Consider the following 21,365-nt stretch of genomic DNA (forward strand, 5'->3'; position numbering starts at 1 on the left):
GGGTTTGGTGGCTCGTCCCCGACAGCGAGCGCTTGATGGCGGGGTCACCACGCAGAGGCGGCCTGGCTCCTCGGCTGCCCAGCGCTTTTCCCGGTCCGCGAGGGTAGAAGGCACGGCTGGGCAGGAGGTCGGTCCTTAGGCGCTGCCCATGGCCGGTTTGCCTGTGCCACCGCTCTGCGCGGGCCGGGCCGCGGGAGAGAAGAGGGTGTCGGAGCCTCGACGGCATGCGGCGCGGCGGGCAAGGTGGCAGGGCGGAGCGGCGCTGCAAGGGCCGAGGGCCCAGCCGAGGGCGGCGGGAGGGGCCCGCTCGGCCCCGCGGCAGGTGCTGCGCCCTTCCCGCACCGCCGGGGCCGCGGGCGGGCGGGAGCAGCGGCCGCCTCGGGCTGCGCCGGCGCCAGTGCCCGCGCGATGGCGCTGTGCAAAGGCGAAGGCTCCGGGACAGCTCGGGCGACCGGTCCCGCCGCGATGGAGCCCGGGCCGAGAGGGGAGACCGGAGCCCAAGCCTGTGGGATCCGCTCTCCCCTCTCCTTCTGACCCGGTCTCCTGGCAGTGCGGGCTGCAGCCGCCACCCCGAAGGGACCCGGAGCTGCCTTTCAGGTGCTGAGGACCACCCCGCTCCGAGCCCGCCGGCCGCTGTGGCCTCGTGGTAGCCCGAGACCTCTGCGCTTCGAGACGGTGCCCGCGGGCGGTGGGCCGGTGTTCCCCGGGACTCCAGCGTGCGGTGCCGGGGACCTCGCCTCGGCCCGGGCCACAGCGCTCAGCCCCGGCAGAGCCTCGCGGCGAGGCTGTCGTCCCGCGGGCGCCGTGATCCCTGGGAAGTACCGGGTGGAAGGCGGAGAAAGCGGCAGGCGAGGAGGGCACCCGGTGGATCCTGCCTCGGGGAGAGAGCCACGAGGGCCGGCTCTCGGGCCGGCGGCGTGAGGCGAGAGCTGTCCCGGCCCGGAGGGCGGCATAGCGGGCAGCGGAGGCCCGGGAGGTCGCGTCAGCCCCGGCTGCAGCCGCCCGCCTCTGAAGCCTGTGTGGGCACAGAGCTGCGATCGCTTCCATGCGTTTTGGCTCTAAAAGCGGTAGTTAATGAAAACCAAATCTTGCCAAGGAGGTGTTTTTGTTCAAAATTTTTTGGCAATCAACGACTTAAGGCGTTTGCAAACTTCAGTAACAAGGAGCGCTGGGCATTCGGAGCGCATCCACTTCTGCTCCCATCACAGTGAGAGAGCAAAAAATTCTCGTTCCGAAGTTCGTGTTAGAAAAAGAAAAATAGGTTATTAATATTATTATTATTTTAAAAATTATGGGTTTTTTTAATAGCGACATTGAAGACGGGTGAGGAAAGCAATGGGAAACAATATTTTTTTTTCAGTGGAAATCAGGACATGTGAAAGTCATGCAACGGGGGAAAAAAAGTGTTTGTAATTCGAAACAGAGAGAAGTCTTTTATTGAGAAAAAATATGTGAAAGAAAAGTAAGCATCATGCTTCATAAAATCCATATAAATTAAGTGATGTTTACACAACAGAAGTTACCAAACAACATTTATACAAACTCGGTTAAGTTTCCTTCAGTTTCACTAACAAGCCCCTTTGCTTCCGCATCGAAATTTTCAAATTATTATGGCTCCCGATTTCAAAGATATTTTCTCAGAGTATTTTATGTAAACGTTCAGTTTATAAATACGGACTAAACACATATTCGGTAGTCCTGATATTCCAGTGAATGTGCAAATGAGAAACCAGCTGCCGGTGGAGAAAAAACGAAAGCAAGAGAAAGGTGCAGGGGATTAATTGCAAATGAAGCAATCGCTACATATATATTTAAATGTATTTAATTGTATGCATTATTCAAATGCCCTTCTGACTAGTTTAATAATTTAGAATCGATAGTTTTCCTAAAAACTTTATAAAATATTTACACTTAATAAAATATTAATCGATTAACAAGCCAGTTGTACTCTTATAGGAGCTTTACTAAAGTCCTGTAATCGTGCTGTCGCCACACGTCTCCGCTGTTAAGGAAAGGATCACTGACAAAATGTAAATGAAGATCTTCAGACGGTGGTGTTTATAAAATACCTCATTAATGGGCTTGGATTGAATCTCTCCATCCATCCACATCATCAGATATAATAATAGTAACGAATCAGACAGGGAAGATCCTGGCTAAACCATTGGCATTTTTTTTTCCAGAAGTACTGAAGTCCTAAATCACCAATTCTTCTAACTTTCTGGCCATTGATCCGCGGGCATTCGTAGTTCAACATCAAAGGTAAGAACAAAACATTATTCAATTATTCGATAGCTGGTGGAAAACTTTAACTTCCATATAAGAACGTTAACTTCCATGCTGCTGAGCTTTATCAAATTTAGGGGTGGCGGGGGGGGAAGGGGAGAAAAGTTAGATCGGGTTATTTAAAAAGAAAACAGAGTTCTCCAAACTTTGAGGCTCCTTTCTGAGAGGGAAGGCGGGGGATCTGGCTGGCGGCAGCCGCCGCGCTCTCTCCTCCGCATCCTGCGCGTTCCCGGCACCGCCGCTCGCTTCTCCGACCGCTCCCGGAGCCCTGGCCCTTGCGGTGTCCCGGGCCCCCCCCGCCCTCGGCCTTCCGCTGTTCCCCGTATCCTCTCTGGCTCCCCCCGACTTCGGCCGGCGATGGAACGCGGCTCCCACCCGCGTTCACGGCTTGCTGTCCCGGGGCAAAGCTGACACCGCGTCCAGACTTCGGCGGCGGGTCCCCCTGCCCCTGCCGAGGCGGGGAGGGACACGAGAGCCTCGGCAGAGACGGGGAAAGCCGCACTTGGCACTGCTTTTCGGGGCCGGCCCGGAGATCGGATGTGGAACGAAGGGATGATTTCTCTTACCCTGCCCGGGGATCCGCTGCTTCTCCTGGTACTATTTTCAGGGGCGGCCCAGAGCTCACCGGGACACCGGAGCGCTCGGCGGGCGTGTGGGCTGTCAGTACCACTCGGAGGGGAGGAGGGGCACAGCGGGACCGGCGGCAGCCGATCTCCTGTGGGGACCGGACCCTCCTCCGAGCCCCGAGGCAGCACTGGGACGACTGCGTGCGGGCTCGGGGCAACCACTGCTGCCCACACTACTGTCCCCGGGCGCTTACGGGACGAACGAAGATCTGTCACCAGGACTGCCCGGTGCCTGTGATGCTCCCGACGGCCTCAGTGTCGCCGTGCCCGAGATGGGGGGGCTCCGCTCCCCACTAACCCCCCCCGGTAGCCCCCTTTTTTTTTGACCCTCCGGCGCCACCGTAAAAGGCAGAGCTCTTAAGGGAGCACGGCGGGGAGGGCGGCGCCGCGCAGGGAGCCAGCCGCGGACGGGCGGCGGGGGAGGCGGAGGAGGGGGGTGTCGGGGCACTTTGGGTGCCCGCCGCCGCCGCCTCCTTCCCCGCCGTCCGTCCGCCGCCCGCCCCCCGCGCCAGAAGGGATTCCCCTCGGTCCACCTTAACGCGGGTCTCGTTCCGCCGCCGGGCGGGCGGCGAGGGCTCGGCGGCGCGGGGCCGCCGGCTCATTCCCCCGCGCCCCCCGGGCCGGGCAGGGGGCGCTGCGGGTCCTCGGGGCATGGCACCGCCGGGAGACGCGCCCGCGCCGCCGCCGGCCCCAGGGAGCGGCGAGGTGCACCTTGCATCAGAGAGAGAGGGGACTGCCTGCCTGCCTGCCTGCCGGGTGACCGCTCGCCGCCCCGGGACTGGTGAGGGGCTCGATCCCGCCCCGCTGCGACTTCCCGGCTGGAGCTTTGCCCGCACCACTGTCTGCACTTAGGTAGCGCTGTCATGCCCTACCCGGAGCTCCGCTATTAAATAATTTAGCGGCGGCAGCAGCAGCGCTTCCCTGCCCGCTTGTCGCCTTCTCCCGGCCCCCGCCATCAATTATTCAGGACCACCCCGGTAACTGCCTGGAGCCGGGCGCGGAGAACAGGGCGACGGCGGGGCCCTACCTGGGGCCGGTCGCTGGCTCTTGGAGGCCTGGAGGAAGCGCGACCGACCCTCGGGGCGGCAGCCCCCACCGCACCGTGAAAAGTTATTGTCGCCTCGCCCTGGCGGAGAGAGGTTGCGGGAGGATCCCCGCCGTCGGTCGGTTCTCAGGGGGACAGGGGTGGGGGGGGGGTGGCAGGAGGCGGTGAGGCCGCACGGGCTGCATCGGGCCAACCCGGGCGACTGGACTGAATGCCGGTGGCAGCTTTGCTCCTCCTCGGTCGGTCCGGTGCCCCCAACTCTCACTTCCCCACCATCCCCCCCCCCTCCCCCCCGCCCTTCCCCTTCTCCCGGCTCCTCCTCCTCTCGTTCCCTTTCGGCCCTCCCCCAGCCCGGGTGCCCCTGCCCTTGCGCCTTTCTGCCCTGGGTCTCTCCTGTCACCACCGCCTCGTCCTGCCACGCTTCCCCTTCCCCACCCAGCCCGCCCTACGCCCTCCCTTCGCGCGGCACCGCGCTCCTTTTTCGCGTGCGAGATGTGTTATTTATTTATTGGTGTTTAATTTCCTGCCAGGTGGGTTTTTGCCTCCCACCCGTGCGCGCAGCGGGGCCGGGGCTCCGCGGGGCGGGCCGGGCCGGGCCGGGCCGGGAGGAGGTGGGCTGCTGCGCGCCCGTCTGTGCCCGATTCCGAGGTAGCAGCGAGACTTGATTTTTGCGGGGGGGCGGGGAGGGGGAGGGGTGTCAAGGCGAGGAGGGGTGGCGATGTTTGGGATGCACAGCCCTGGGACGGGAACGCCGCGCAGACAGACAGGCAGACACACACACAGGCGTGCACATACACCAAACCCGAAAGCAAGGACAACCCCAAAAAGGACTCACTTTGCCTCGATGACTCAACGCAACTAATAACCGTTTCTCCGCTCTCTGTGGCGAGTCCCTCCTGCCGCTGCTGTCGCTGGCAGAGGAGGGAGCGATTGAAAGTGACACACGGGGGGCCGCCGCCGCCACTTCCCCGCGCCGCCAGGCACTCGCCGCCGCCGCCGCGGAGCCCGGGAGAGCGGCGCTCCCTCCTCTTCTCCTCCCCCTGTTTCCCCCGGTATTGATTTTCTCGGCTGAAGGTGTGAGAAATCGGCTCCCTCTCCCTTCTCTTCCGCGCCGCAGCCGACGGCCCCGCGCCTCCCCGCCCCCTCGTCCCGACCTCCCCGCTCCGCTCCGCTCGCCACCCGGGACCCTCCGGGACGGGGCTCTGCCCTTGCGGCCCCGCGGGCAGCCGCCCCGGCCCCGCCGCCCCAGCACCCCCGGAGGAGGGCGAGGAGGGGGCTGGGGGTGGGGGGAAGGAGTAGAAGCGAAGAACGCGGCGTGGGAGAAGGAAACGGGAAAACTTTCCACCCTGGATTCTCTACTTCTGATCCATGGACAGAGCCCAACTCAGCCAACTTACAGACAGGCTATAAGCAGTAAGTACAGCGGCAGCTCTCGGGAGCCGCTCGCTAGAGGCTTCCTCGCCGGCAGCCGGCTACTCCGTGGCTGCACAGCTGGCCGGCGCGGGGGGGGCCGTGCCAGCGGGGCCGTCTGGACTGGCAGTCTCTTCCCCGCGGCCCCCGGGGGCGGGCCGGGACTGTGGCCGGACCCGGGGCGCAGCACCTGGCTGCGGCAAGCGAGTGGGCTGCTCGCCTGCCGAGCGCGATGGGAACCGGGGCGCAGCGTTGCCTGCCCCCGCCCGCGGCAGGTTGGCGCCGGGCGGGTGAAGCGAACCATTCGCTTCCAGCGGGGCCGGCTCCGGCGGCTGGAGCGGGGCGGCATCGCACCCGGCCGCTACTCGCCCGGCTTCACGGAGCTGAGCGCCTTGGAGACGCGCAGCGGGCGCCCGGCCGGGTGAGCGGGGCCCGGTACTGGCCGGCGGCCACTGAAGCGCCCCTTGTTTCTCTCGCCCTAGGTCCGTGCTCCTTCTACTGCGACCTGCCAGCGGGAGCAGCGTCTCCGAGCATGGAGCGGAGGAGCGAGAGCCCCTGCCTGCGGGACAGCCCCGACAGAGGCAGCGGCAGCCCCGATGTCAAAGGGCCTCCCCCCGGCAAGGTGGCCAGGCTGGAGCAGAACGGCAGCCCCATGGGCACCCGCGGGAGGCCCAACGGCGCCGTCACCAAGCCCGTGGGAGGTAACAGTGCGGCTCCGCCGCCCGGGGCGCGTAGGGCGGCGGGCCCGGGGGAGCGCGTGGCGGGCGGGTCGGTACCGTGCGCGGAGGAGCCGGCAGGTCCGAGTGGCAGCTGCAGGAAGGGCTGCTGCCCGCTTTCCCGGGCGAGCACTTGGCTGCTGGGCACCGCTGCGGTGATGGGGATCCGCGGGAAGACTTGGACCGGGAGTGCGGCGCGCAGCCCTCCGGCGTTAGAAGGCCGCCTGCCGAAAGAGGCCACCCCGGATCGGGCTCTGGCCGGGTGGCTCTCAGAAGGCCGGAGCTGATCCTGCCGGAGGGTAACGGGGTGCGAGCGTGTCCTGCGCTCGGCGCTTTTTTGGTGCGGATCGCCCTGGGCAGCCCGCGGGCATCCCCGTGGCCGGTGGCGCTCCCGCAGGGCACGGCAGCGGGCCTGGGCAGCGGCCGCAGGAGAGGGCAGCGCCTGCGGGGCTGAGCGCGGGCGCTCGGGCTGCTTCACGGATGCGGGTGACACCAGTTAGGTGCGTTAACACCCACCGTCACAGCTTTAAGAATGGGGTCAGCAGAGCGGGAAAAATGGTAACGTTTATGGTAGCATTTTGGGAATTTATTTTTCTTTCGTAGCGTTTTGTAGCAGTTGTTGTAAAAGAAGATAGGAAGTGTTCAAGGTTCATCTCTTTCAGCAAATATATTGTGCATTAGTTTTGCAGTTTTCCTGCATTTCTCTAGAATACTTTATCTTTCTTACTTTGCTATCAAGTTGCTGGTCAGTTTTGTATTAAGAACATGTTAAGTACGTGGTTGCTTTTCCCCCTCCTTTTCTTCCAAGCAGATAAACTTTCCAGACACTTCTCTGAAATGCCTTCTTTTTTTCTCTTAACTCTGATGCTGTCGTGTTTAAGACAGTGCAGCCTCGTGTTAGGAAAAATATATTTAAAAACCTTGCAATTAGCCAGATGATGTGGGCAGAATGCAGCCGGAAAGTCCACCAATAACTCTACCTTAAAAAAAAAAAAAAAAATCTCTGTATTTGTGTTTTAAAATGAGCAGAGTGGTAACACATATTTGTAGTTGTTTATACACAAGGAGTTCGTGTAAATGGCATTTTGAGAGATACATTGAAATGGTTGTCACATGACTCTCTATTACGTGAGGTTTATTTAGCGATTTTACCATTAGATGCTTGTTTTAGACCTCTTTGGCTCTATAGGCTTCCTAATTGCTGAAGTTTGCTAAGGAGCTGCAGATTTTATTTTAAAAGCATAGGATTCATTTATATACCTAATGAAGGGTAAGAGAGCTCACTAGTTTTTTATGTTTCTATATATCTAGTTTTAATCCTCTTCTCTGTGTTCTTCCAATGTATGGAAAAAGAAGAAACAGCTTTGCAGTGAAAGACTTGTAATACTATTCCACTTAGAAATTGGTGAAGAAATAATTTTTTGAGTTATTGTAAAAAGGAACTAGTTAATCATATAAAAAGTAGCATATGTAGTTTTAGATGCCTTTTTCAAGGCTTGGACATTAAAGCTGCTTGATTTTTAAAGGAATGTTAGAATTAGAGCTGAAATCTTTTTCCTTCGGGCATTTATAGAAATATACCTTAAGAGAACTCTTTTAAATGTTTTGGAATATATGTTTGCTTCCTAGTTGCAGCTGTGTTATCCAAGAGAAATTCAACAGCTTTTATAGTTATATCGGTGGTTCAGCCTGAGTCTGGCCTATTAAGCTATGGAAGATTTCTTCCACTTACGAAAAAGACTTTCATTTCTGAAAGCAAACTTTTAAGAGCCTATTCATTACTCTCCAGCTCATTTATTAAAGGTGTTGTAGATGGGAGTGTAGAAGTGTGGGGGAATAAGAAATGCAGAAGAAATGCAAGAGTATTTTTTTTTTTTTTTTCCTTAGCTGGTGTTCTTTAAGCAGTCACAGTCTCTTTGGGTTTGGGCCGTTCATAATAAAGGTTATTCATTACTCCTTATTGATGCTGAAAGCAAGAAGAAAATTATTCTTGTCTAAATACTTACCTAGGTTCTATAATACTCAATACTAAATTAGTTAAGGCAGATTTTTTTTTTTAATAAGATAATGGTGCTGTTTAAAATTGATTTATTTTTTTTTCTCCTGGAAATACTCTCACAATAAATCAACACAGCTAATTTCCAGATATTTTTTTCTGCTCTTTTTCAAGTTTGATCCTTAAGAACCTGTTATGATCAAGCGATCTTTTCCTGAATGCGGATCACACCTGTTTCGGGTATTTTTGGAAGTCTTTGCAGTGATTACTGTGGTGTTAGTTGTTTTTTCACTGAAATTGTGAAATGCATCTGTAGACATTTGTGGAAGGGCTTACTTTTAATTTACTGGCAAATTAGTGTAAAATTATTTGAAATAAATATTGATAGGAACTCTCCTACTATTGTGCCTAGAGTCTGACAAAAAGGAAACTATTGAAAGTCATAGTGAAGTGACACCCGAGGCTTCAGTTGTCAGTGGTTCTGTTTATTCTTATTTCTTGGGCTTTATCAAGAGCTAATACTTAATGAATGTGAATTGCATTTGGGACAGAAATGGTAATACTTTACTGAAAATTAGAGACCATTTTAGTTTTGCTTTGTTTTATTTTTATTTTCATAATGTGTATCTAAGGATTTTGAAAGCAAAGCCAAATGCTGGCAATTAATTTTCTCATCTCATTTTGGGCCTTAGATATGTAAACGCTGAAATTCTTTCCTGTTTGTCAAGTGTCTTTTTATTGTAATAATATCAGTTTCTGAAGTTAATTCGTGAGAACAGAGCAATAAGCTCTCAACTACCTGCTGCTATGATGAGCCTGATGACCTTTGGTAACCAGTTTTATAATCGTACTGCAATTGTTTTTCTAGTGACTTCCCTGAGAAATAGAGAAATAAAATGCTATCGGTGCTTCTAGCTTTCTCTCTAGTTTTATGAGTGAAAAACTGTTTTAAAACAAGCATTTGTAATGCAGACAGAAAAACAATTGTTCTCATGAGAAATTTTGCCTTATGATTTTCCTGGTTTTTTATTCCTAACATGAATGTACTTAATTCAGAGGGCCATTACAGCAGCTATAATAATCTAGTGAAGGTCACTAAGAAGATAAACGAGGTGTTAAAGGTTGTGTTTAATAGGGGATTTAAAAGTTTTGGTACTGTTTACAATGTTGTTAGCGTCAGTCCAATGTATTAGAGTCCAGTTTTGGTTTGCCTGACCAACCCAGTGCTTTCTGAAGTGTTTCAACAGTTATCTGATCAGTCTGTTTTAAAACCTGTATGTAATAAAACACAAGCGCTCAGATTTTAAGGAGAGTAAGGTTCCTTGGAAAAAAAGGCTAATATCGCTTTAAAAAACATATGAAGCCTGGGAGAGAGTTTAGAGCAAGCAAGAGCACTATGGTGTTGACAGCTTTATATCCCTGTTGGGTAACATTCACTTACTAGAATTGGCGTCTCCTCTCAGTTAGTAATTCACTCCATAAGGATTAAAAAAAAGAGGAATGATTAATGACTAGGAAACTTATATTTACAGAATTGTTGATTGCAGTTCGTGAACCTGTTTGTGTAAGAGTGGATGTGCATATATATATGTGTGTGTTGATTTGAAGAGTGTAGAAAATAAGCGTCAAAAGCCACTGAAAGCAACTTAAAAGGCCAGTATGCCGAATGAGCTGTTCTGAAGTTTGATTTTGCTGAAAAAGAAACATAGAACCAAATGATAGCCAAGGGAGCATGTTCAAATTTGGAGCAGGAAATGACTGCAAAACATTTTTAGTTTAGATTAGTTTGATGCGGTCTGATAATATGTTCATTTAACTGTTAAAAACTGTGATTCAATTTACAGAATATTAATTGGGGGAAAAGCTTTCAGGCAATTCAAACCAAAGTGTACAATCTGTATGTTAATCAGTAGCTGTAGTTATGGAGCTTGTACAAAGTCAGATGTAAGAGAAATGTGGATGCAGTGACTCTTCAGAGCGCTGCTGCTGATTGCTGTGAGCCCCCTCAAGTTCAGCATATCGTGGTCATGTCTGCGTAAGTGTATTTAGAAATCAGTTTTAATATATCTCTGGGGTGACAGAAACACAGGCTGATGCTTGAAGAGCTGTTTGTAAAGGTCCATTCTACATATTTCTGTAAAAATATTGTGGAATTTGTACTACCTTTTATATCTTCACAAGGATTTAAAGTACTTGACCGGAGCGAAAATTCACTTCCATGCAGATGGAAGAATACAGCCTGATCAAATTTGCTCCTCTGTTCTAAATGGTTAGTTAACATGCCATCCTGAACGCAGCAAGGGAGTATGTTTCATTTGTCCTAAGGAACTGAGCGAAGCAAAAGGTTAAGTTTTAGATTCCTGCCCAGATCCTAGATGAGGATACCTTCCTGCTGCCTGAAAGAAATATGTAGCTGTTTGAAAGAATTAAGCACGTTGAAATACAGAAGCGTGAAAGCTGCAAATCCATATTAGTTCAGGAACAAGCATAGATGTATTTTTATGTTTTACATATATGTTTTATCTGTGGCTGCATAGTTGGAAAACGTTGCTTTGTAATTTGATATAATTCAGTAGGGATTTGGAAGAAATGTAAAATATTGGATTTTACATGTTTCTGATACATATTGAGGAAGAAATGGCTAATTTAGCAGGAACAGTAAGAAGAGCAAGACGGTGATTTATTCTTCGAGATCAATTGTTAAAAATGAGTTTCTGGTCTTTTGCTGATCTTCACCCCTCTCTCCCTTTTCCAGTTAGGCTATGTCATGTAAACAGAACAAACAGAGCAGTCACTCATGAAGGGTCATGCAGTGTATCAGCTGTATTTTTGCTGAGGTAGAAAAATAGTCTTTCTTTATGTGTTTTCAGTACTTGGTCTGTTATTAAAATAAAGACACGGTTGAAGTACGTGTGCAATTGAACATACGCATTAAACAGAATATAGGGTATCCACCCATTCAATGACCTAGACATAATTTGATGTTTAGGATAATTTTGGAACCCTTAAGTTGCATCTGCAGAAAGACACCAACAATTTTGAATTCAAGATTTAAGATTAGTGGTAGTAAGATTTTTTTCTTTCCCCCGAAACAGTTCCTAAGTGTTTCAAGTCATCTCCCTGCTTCCTCTCCACACCCATGGCCATGTTAGTTAACTGCATGCTGTTATTCTTATCGTAAACCAAAGGAAAGAAAAAGCAACCAATATAATTGAAATAATCCATAATAATTCTCTGTTTACTCCTCCCTTTTTAAGTTGGTCTCTGCCTTTTCTTGGTTTCACTGGGATAGAACATAGAATATTTACTCTCAATTATTTACAGGGCAATTCTTTGACAAACTCACCTTAACAGGAGATTTCAGTGATTCCCCAGAACTGTTTTTGTTCCTAAAGAAGGTGGAAAAATAATGAAAACCAGAAAGATGCCAGTGAGGTAACATATATTCAAGAAATTAAACAGTACCTTATCTTCCACTCAGAATTTAGATGAAGAATTTGGACATTGAAGGAAGGCCAACAGTATCAAACTTCTATTGTTATGAATAAACACTTAGAGGTGAAGTTTGAAGATTCCCAAATACCTAATTTTGTCGAATCCTTATATTCTATGTAAATACTCTTACTGTGGTGAATGTTTTATCTTGATTTAAAAATAGAAAAAACCTGGCATAATGTAACTGTAATCAAGTCATCATTTCAACAGACAGCTATGTCATATTGAAACTTTCTAGTCTGTAGCACAGACTTTCAGATGGTATCACTTATTTTGAAATTCCTTTTAAAGTATTTGAGTTTAGTACTCTTCATGGAGATGCTAGTCTGAATATTTATTTTTGCAGTTAATTTCTATTATTGATGTTTTCTTTAGAGCTGTCTGTGTGGAATAGGGAGAAAAAGGGCCACAACGGTGGTCTGGAGCTTAAGTAAAATACTTGAACCAGTAAAATTTTTGCCACTCGCATTGACAGAGGACATGGTAATACCATATGGCAACTATGGTGCTGTAAAATGAAGAGTTTTATTGCAGTCATGTATTTATATTCACCAAACATCTGTGTGACCTGTTTAGGAAAATTCTTATTTTTGTGATTGAGCAGTCCCCAACCTGCTTTTAAATCTTATTTTTAAACTTTTCAAAATAGCTAAAAATCTGTAAAACTTGGGAAGATTTTCTTTTGAATCTCAAATTGCAAGGCATAGCTAAGTTAGGCCTTTAATTACTGCCCCTCATAATTTAGTTAAATTAGTAACCACTGCTGTGTTTTTAGGATTAAAGGCCCAGTTTTTCAATGTATAAAGTACTACCAAGTCCCTTTGAATTGATAGGACGGGGGTTTGTTGGAGATAACCTGTACCTGATTCATGCTCTGTAACTACTGATCGAGCGTGCTCTCCTTTTGAAGCTCGGAGTGCTTTTGAAACCAGCCCTGTGTGCTGAACAAGGAGCCAGAGCCTTTTCTAGCTCTGAAGAAATCGCCTTGTGGTAATTGGTTCCTACTGTACCAAATGTCCGGGGTCAGCTGCATCAGTCCCCACGGTGGCATGTGTCACTAGTGCAGATGTAAGAAATAGTCATAGCAGACAAAAGGCAGCTGAGAATTTGATGGCTTTTGAGAAATGTTTTCTAGCCTCTAGCGATACTAAAAAAAATTGCCCTGCAAGAAGCTTTGTACTTGTTGCAGAATGCTCATCAGCAGCGTCTCTGCTGCGGGGCTGCAGACAAATGAGTTTACATTGATTAGCAGTATGAAAGACAGAAAATACTCTTCGCCGTTTCATTTGGGGGCAGTTGTTAGCCCATCTAGTTGAGGTTCTCGTGCCTGTTCCCAAGTGTTGACTGTTTAATGTGTGATACGTTCTCAGCCAGCAAGGCATGTTGTCCATATTGTCACTATTCTATAGTTAGGGATTTTTATTTTTTTTTTATCCAGAGTTCCTGTGCTTTGTATGAAAGCACTTACTGCAGCTGTTGAGTATATTTTGTCCCCATCTTCATTTGGATTGATCCAAATATTGGTGAGGAAAAAAATATTTTATATTTCTGGTGTTATTTCTTCTATTTCAGGGAACTTTAAAAAAACATGAAATAGTATTTTTAGTTGTTTGGTTTTTTTTTCTTTTAAAATATATTTGCTAGCTCTGTGAGTGTCCCCTGAAGATTTGCAAATACACAAGATTTTGATATTTGTCTATTAGCAGTTTAGGGCTGCTGACATTGAAAAACTCTTATAAAAAGGTTTTGTTTGTTTGTTTTGTTGGTTGGTTGGTTGGTATCGTGTTTTTACTCTGATTTTTAAAGGTGTGAATGTCAATGTTGCTAGTGTCAGAGGACTTATGTAAAACCTCCTTCCAGGACACACTTCTGCTTGGAATAAAACTACACAAATAATTTACAGATTGTTTAAAAAATGAAGTGTGAGCCCTGCGTCGATGTTATGGTAAGCTGGATGCTAGGGCAGGAGTACTGTGAACTCAAGATAGATTTTCAATTTCTTGTCGAATGCTGAGTGATTATTGGTGTTTCATACAGCGATGTTTGGAAGAAGAGAAGATTGTCATTATTTGTAGAAGCTGTATGAAGGGAACAGAAAGAACTTGAAGAGAAGGGGCAGGTAGCTCTAGGTAAGAGTCTAGGCATATGACTTATTTTCTAAATAGAAAATTATCTGGCTAATTATCTGGCTAAAAATGTTTAGTCATTGTGCTCTAACTGATGTCCTTGTTTCAGATGGACATGCAATATTAAAAAATTTAAGCACAACTGTACCTTGTTATTAGCAATGTCAGCGTGGGTAAAGAAGGTCAGAAAAATCTTAATACCTGTCAGACACATGAAGCTACAGCATCTCTTGAAATAACCACATACCCACTGCATTTTCAGAATGCAGTAGAAATGTCTTCCACTTAAATATGCTCCCTCATTTGTTTCCCAAAGACACACACTGAGATGAAAAGACGCACTATTGACTGCAAATCTTTTCAAAGGTACTAAACCTGGCGTGAAATGTCGGGAGGGGGAGTTCCTTATATCAAAAGCATGGTTTGTATGGCTGCATACAGCCACAAGGTTACTTTGTCTCTCTCTCAGCTGTTCCATTTGTAATGCTGAGAAGGGGCTGGATTAGTCTGTCTTTACTTGGGTATCACCAAAACTTGACTCTTGAGAAGTTGCTGACTTTGTCAGCATTTGGATGGAAGCTTCAGATAAGTGAGAAAAGTCACAAAGAAGTATTTACCATCTTAGTAATCTAAACTCACGGAGAATGTTTTGCCATAAATTTAACTGACAGGCATATATTGGAAATGAAGCATGTTATTTTCAAAACTATAACCAGCCTATTTTTTTGAGAGTAATATAAATTCATATTTTGAACATATTTTGGTTTATATGCATTTCCATTATTTATATATTAAAATTAGATGTGCACAATTTCCAGCCGTATTATTTTGAACGGTTATTAAGAAATGTAGTTATAAATTATGAGTTATACAATACTTTGGAGTAAAAGGTGATTTTCATAATGTCTTTTCCCAACTTACAAATAACTTCCTTGCCATAATACAAACATGTTAGCGGAGCAGCATGATAGATGTCTCTTTAAGTATCGTAGTAAAAGAAAATGACTTGTATTCTGAGGCTGTGGATAGTTTATGTTGTTTTGGACCCATTTCCCAAGCAGTGATCGAAAACAGATTACAATAACAATTATACAGTCAGAAGATGCAATATCCATTTCTGTTTTAATTGAGTGAAAGAATAATAAAAACATCATTAAGAAAAATGAGGTGGACCTGTCATACATGGTACCAATTTTTAGACTTGGAGAAAATGCAGATTAACAGAAGTGTGAGTTTTTTTTTTAAATTTTCCTTTTTTTTTTAAAGTGGTTTGTTTCTCAAGCTAGAAGTCTGGATAGTAGACTTCATATAGGCTCCTGTGAGCAAGTGTGCAGTAAGTAGGTGTCTTGCTTGACAGTAACGCTCAAGTTCGGCATTATCTGAGTTTCTGGGTCTGGCATAATAATGAATTATATAAGGCTCATAATAATGAGCCTTTCTGATGACATTAATTATGATTACAGTGTCATATTGACCTGCTATCTAGATGTGCTTTGAGAGTGCCACGGACATGCCGAAAGTAGTAAAAATTACTTCCTTCTCTTTCAAAATGAAAAGCAGTGCTACTTCATGTACCACATATACTTCACTGTTTTTTTGTACCGTCTTCAAATCTGTGGACATGAATGCAAATAAGAGTACTTGGTCTCTTAAGCCATCACTACCTGGGTCTGATTCTTCTGTGACCCTTTAGCCACCTCACCATCTCAGGGTTCAGATTAAAACCCAAAAGGCAGAAAGGCCCTGTGCCAAGGCACCGTGTGTCTGTATGCCTCTTGCAAAGGGACTGAACTGTAGTTGAAGGCCCGAAGTTGAGGGATGCTGGCTCTCCATTTTCTCTGACTCCTAGAGCTGTAAGCAGAAGTGTTTTTTCTGCTGTACTGTACATGGGAAGAGAGAGCCTTGCTACAGTAGCCTTGGCTCTAGTCCTGTATCATACAGCTTTATAAATCAACATTTGGAATGGCATCCTAAAGTGAACTGGGATCCCGTTTGGCCTTTGGAGCACAGATGTAATCTGCGTTCTTTGGCTAACACCTCTCAATGAGCACATGGATTTGCACTAGCAGAAGTATCTAATTCTTTGGTGTAGCCCTGTGTACCATAATAATATAGCAATTCAGCTTGTTGAGCCCCAGAAGCATTGCTAACTCTTCACAAGTGAATCCACACACAGTAGGTCAGCCTATAGGTAGGTCTTTCACACCCTTGCCCCAAAATATTCCTGACTGGATGAAGTGTACTGTGCATACCTGAGAAAGAGAATGTTACCTTTTAACTTGTCCTTGACCTCATGTCTTGTTTGATAAAGATCTGGTAGTTGTTAAAACCTATTAGATTAATGTGACCTGCGGGCGGATAAATGTAAATATTCCTAAAGGAGTAATGTTCAAACTGATAGCTGTTAAATGATCTTATATTTGTAGAGTGGTTCCCCCACAACTCTGCTGTAAGACAGTATAAGAGAAGGCCACTCAGAAGTTGCCCTCTGTCCACAAGGGTGTAAAAGATGGGAGTTGTGAGGAAAGACCAAACCCCAGAGGCCAGTTGCTGAGCCATGGGCAATGGGCTGTAGCTGCAGTCTGTCTGAAGACCCCATATTGACTGGTGGCAAGGGAGACAGAGGGGGAAGTTGGCTGCATTCTGGAGGACAGAATGGCTTCTACACTTTCTCATTTGCAATTCTCTCCTCCACTTTTTTTCCCACTGAAGATCTGATGAAGATTTCTGTGGTCTCTTTCTACTAGAAAAATACCATCTAGTAATGATACAGCAATAGCCTTACCCTTGCTGAAATTGAAACAGGATGAAGAGCTTCATCGATTACCCTTGAGTTTGACAACATTTATTCAGAGAGAGTTTAATGTGGCCTGTCCTCTTGCTTGCGTACTTGTAACTTTTGCCCATAGCCAGTGCTGCCATATCTCTTGACATTGCCACTTAGAAATGACATTTTCTAGCACTGCCGGTATCTGTCAGATAGGAGGGAAGGAGGCAGTGGTTACAGTGGTTGCATATAATTCAGCTTGTCTCACTGTTGGAACCTGCAAGTGGGTTTGAAGGCAGAGGTGTATGTTGGCAGACATTTACTTTGTAACACGGAGAAGGGGTGATAAGATTTATACTTTTTCTTGCCAGGGAGTGCTTCACAGAAGGATGGACATGAAGGAGAAAAGAACTTGCTGGTGGGTCCCAGTGGAGACCCCAAAATAGGCCCGAGTGTGGTCTGCAGCACTTCTCCAGAAATAAAACCTCAAACCAGCTATGAAAGCTTTTCTGTTGCATTCCAGGGGACTTACCCCAGTACCAGGAGACTAGTTAATAGAACCTTCATTAAAATGCTTTTGCTAGAAGATTTTTTTTTTCCTTCAAAAATTACATAATATGGTGGCATCTGCTAGCACCACTGAATTTAAGGGCTTATTAGTGGTTCCAGTTTTCAGGGTTTAAAAATGTTGGTCATTAAAAATAATTTTGGGTGGAACTTGGCATAGAGAGTCTTAGCCCCTTAGGCGAGTTCTGTTACGTTTTCGAGAGAAAAGAAACAGAAAGTAGTCCCCCAAACTAAAAATCCCTCACAAACTCTATACTTGTCTTTAAGTTAAAGAAACCAAAACCTAAAACTTACAGGAAATTAATGGCTTAAGATGACATTTTAACAAAAAGTCATCTGATTGAGAAGTATTCATTCCTCCACTTTTGAGTAAAAGGAGTGGATTTTCCATTTAGTTCATATTATAAAGTATGGCTATGGAGTATTTTTTCTTCTTTTATAACTGGGAAACAAGTTGAAAGAACCGAGCTGTTTTATTTAGGAAAAATATAGCTGTAATGTCTTCACCTTTTTCCTTTCAATGGGAATCGTTGGACTCAATTATTTTAAGTGTTCTTTTCCAACCTAACTTATTCTCTGCTATTCTGTTCCATGGATTGGAAGGCCTGTGTGTGATTCTGGTGGACAGCATGGTGCTGGTGCCCCACAGGATTCCTGCCTGCCAGCGGTGCTGAGCTCTCTGCTGGAGCAACCTAGACAGCTGTTTGTGCTGCCTTCTCACTTGGGCTCCCTCAAAGCAGTATTTTGAGCTCTGGGCTATCATTGCTCTTGGTTTTGCTTGTTTAATTGGAGAGGTGGAAGTGCTTTATTCTCCTGTTTAATTGCTCTTACCTCCTGGCTGCCCCATGCATGGTTGTCCCTGGGCTAACAGGGTGGCACAAAGCCCCAGTGGGGCTCCTGTTCCTACTCTGTGAACTCAGCCGGTGTGAGAGATTCAAATTTCAGGCTAAGTTAGTGCAACTGGTTTAGCAAAGGGGATTTGTTACCTGAAGGAGCTGGTTTGCTTTGACTAAGGAAAGGCCTGCAAGTAACACTTCTGTCCCAGACACGCCGCAGGAGAGGCTGTGCCAGAGGTAAATGCTTGGTGTTCTTCTAGTTCTCATTTCTTGTTTGTCACAGCACCTGCTCTAAATATGGCTTTTCTTTTATACCGTTTTTTTAGAAATTCAAGCATTATCAAATCAGGTTATGAGTTTCATAATATGTTTCTCTGGTGGGATAGTGGCCTGAAATACTTTGTTTTAAATGGTAAGGCTGTTATTTCAGCTAGGAGAAGAATTCTTTGGGTAGTTAAGCTGTCAGAAGCAGAGGACATCTGCAGAGATGGTAGTGACTTATTTATAAGACTTCCTGAGATCTGGGATAGCTGTGATGGCTGGGAGACTGAAGCCACAGAAAGGACTGGAAGCTGAAGAAAGATGTAAATAATACCTTGTGGTTTGCATTCGCCATTGGCTAAAATATAAAATATAGAAATGCATTTCCTGCCTACAGATTTATTGAATATGTAAAGCCAGAAAAAATAGCCGAGGAGGAGTAGAAAGATATTGTCCTTAGTTTTACTTCCTCTGGCCCTCCTAAGAAGAAAAATTCTACAATGTAATGTTATTTAACATGATTTTGTTTCTTTGGCAAACATTGTATTAAAATCATCTGTGGACTGAGCTCTTCTTTACCAAATTGCATCCTGGAACAAATTGTTTGCAGCGGGCTTATAAACCCATGAAGAGTAGGAGTTTAACAGCATCACATTACTGCCTATATGCAAAATCAGATACCTTGCATTTTGTCTAGAGCACACTGGAGAGCAGAGGATTAACAGAATGTAATTCCTTGTTTTTAAACAAAACCTTTTGCTGTAATGAGGTGCTTGATGCTGCGTAGGATTTTACAGTTGTGAAGATCTTGGTAGAGTCTCCTGTTACTTGACATAGCGATTTCCCGCTGGCTGCCTGTCGGTGTGTGCACACGGCTTTCTTCACGTGGTTCCAAGTGGTTAGTGACAAACAACTGCAAAGTCATTCCTTCAGTCCCCATTAAAAAGATTTACAGTGAAAGAATTCTCAGCTTCATAATGAGACTGTTGTAAGCTGGTGCTTGATAAGTAAGAGGCTGAAACGCAGTCCATTTACCCAAACCAAGCATTTATTGTAAATAAGTTAAGTGACAACAACTTATATTCTGTCCAGTTTAATTGTATTCATAATTCATGGGGTAACTTGAAAGTGAGCCTTAATGGACAATGTCTAATGCTTGCTGAAATGAGAGAGGTGCGTCTCTTCCACCTTATCATGGAATTGCACCGGTATGAGCTGAACCTGGGATCTGCTTCAAGCCAGATCCTTCTTGAGTGTGAACAGTCATGTGTGTGTGGCCCTGTGGAAACGGTGTGATGGTGCTTGTTTAGCCTGTCATTGTGTCTCCTGCATCTGCAGCCCTCAGTTGGACTCTGCAGGATTTTTTTTGAGAAGATCTCGCATCACCATCAGCTACAGCTAGCTACGGTGTAATTTAAACAAAAGTGGTGTTGAGATCAGAACAACTGGCTTTTTTTTTTCAAATACTATTTGATGTCTTTCCTCTTGAAAAAGCCCTAGCCAACTGGACAAAATACCCCACGTTTTGGAGTGCAGTTGATTTTTTAAATTATGAATTTATCTTCAGTTGTTACATGTGATCTTAAAGGTCTTTTCCAACTGAAATGATTCTGATTCTATGTTCAGCTAGTCAGGTCTTTAACAGAAACCTCCTGATTATTAGCATGTGAACTAGGTTTGAATTTCTTATCACTTCAGGATTTGCAGTTTACACCGTTTTGAAGAAGTGACACACTGAGGCTTTAAAGCTTCTCTTGTTCTTTCCTTTTTTTTTTTTTTTTTTTATTAACTTAGTGGTGGGGTTAAGTCTTTCAGAAAGGAAATTACGGATTTGTGTTACACTTTAGAATGCAGGATGGCATCTTTGCCACGGAAATTCAGGTATTTCTATGTAACTGAAAGCTGTCAAACTTAATTGGCTTCTCCTTTTCAAATCAGAGCTGCTGGATGTGAAAAGGAGAACTGGCAAACCTTGCCCGTGCTGATTTCTGCCTTTTAAAGCATTTTTCTCAGTTTAGGTTCATTTTTCAAATTTGTTTAGAAGAAAGGGAAAGACAGTTAAAATACCAAATTGGTATGTGTAAGGTCAGCTCTACTGCAGTGCAGAGAGAAATAAATAAATGGACTGCTTTCCCTTGACTGCCTTTGCTGGATAAAGGTCTCTCTCTAAAGAAAAAAACAGAAGCAGATTAGGTTTAGGAAATGTTTGTAGTTTGATTGCTTCCTGTGGCTACTGCCAGTTGTGGAAGCATGCTTTATTGTTAAATATATGGAATCTTTATCTAGATAATTTCCTCAAGACAATCCATGCTTTGCTAATTGTGCTTCTTAGTTTCTGTTGTAGAGTAAGGGTCTCATCTTAGAAGTCCAACCAAAGTTGCTTGTACTTCAGTGGTTTTTAGGTGTGCGTGGACATAAGCATTTGTGGATTCTGCTCTTGCAATTGCCAAGATTTTTATTTATTTTTTTTTTCTCTGTGGTGGAAAAGCCTTAGAGAGTGGCCCACGTTGCAGTCTCTGCTAAGGAAAATGTTTTCTACATAAAGCAATGAAGAATTTTCAGTAGTTTATGAATTTTCAAGTAGATGTCCTGGTTTCTGAACTCCAAACCATTCAAAGCAAAGAAATTTGCTTTGTCTTCGGGGAAGATTACTCTGCATGTATGTCTGTGTTCTGTTTAAAACAAAACAAAAAAATAACAAACAAACAAAACCTAAAAACCCAAAGCATAACAGTAACAACAACAACTTTATTTTCCACTTTCTTCACTTGATAAAAATCTCTCCACTGTAGAATGATTTCCTTTGGGTTTGACACCACCATTTGATCTCAGTTTTTAATAATTTTGGTGGGTTTTACTCCCAGAAGAAAACATGCTTGTGCTGTGAAGTATTCCCACTAGAAATCTGGGAAGTCTTAAAACCTCATGTTACTCAGGGCAAAGAACTGGCTTCTTTATTAATTCCCTGCTAGACAACCCCTGTACAGTAAATCTTTCCATAACACCATGCTGTTGAAATTAATCAACCTAATGTTTGGAAATTGTTCAAATTAGATAAAATTAAATAACACCTTGATGGACTCAAAACTTCACCTGATGGAAAGAGATTTTAATCTAAAAAGAAATAAATTTTATTGGTGCTTTTTCTTTCTAGTTGATGTTCATTTTATTCTTACTAGGATACACAAGCTCTGCTCCCTGTTTAATGGCCGGAGAGGTGGGTGGCTGTAAGAG

At 45.8% G+C, this 21,365-nt stretch overlaps 1 protein-coding gene across 3 annotated transcripts in view; it reads left to right on the forward strand.

Moving 5' to 3' along the window:
• Positions 1-1,552: 1,552 nt before the first annotated feature.
• Positions 1,553-21,365, forward strand: part of SATB2 (SATB homeobox 2) — a 133,322-nt gene continuing 113,509 nt past the window's right edge. The window contains exons 1-2 of one of the 3 annotated variants that reach the window (XM_088059060.1): positions 1,553-2,262; positions 5,850-6,068. In XM_088059060.1, coding sequence (XP_087915186.1) covers positions 5,900-6,068 — 169 coding nt within the window. In that variant the 5' untranslated portion in view covers positions 1,553-2,262; positions 5,850-5,899. Of the gene's footprint in view, positions 2,263-4,813; positions 5,371-5,551; positions 5,643-5,849; positions 6,069-21,365 lie in introns of those variants that run through there. The other 2 variants (XM_005519919.3, XM_088059059.1) reach the window with 2 other exon arrangements.

Source organism: Pseudopodoces humilis, chromosome 8 (assembly GCF_049639895.1).
Source record: "Pseudopodoces humilis isolate 2021_Gansu_Grassland_sample_001 chromosome 8, ASM4963989v1, whole genome shotgun sequence".
NCBI lineage: Eukaryota > Metazoa > Chordata > Aves > Passeriformes > Paridae > Pseudopodoces > Pseudopodoces humilis.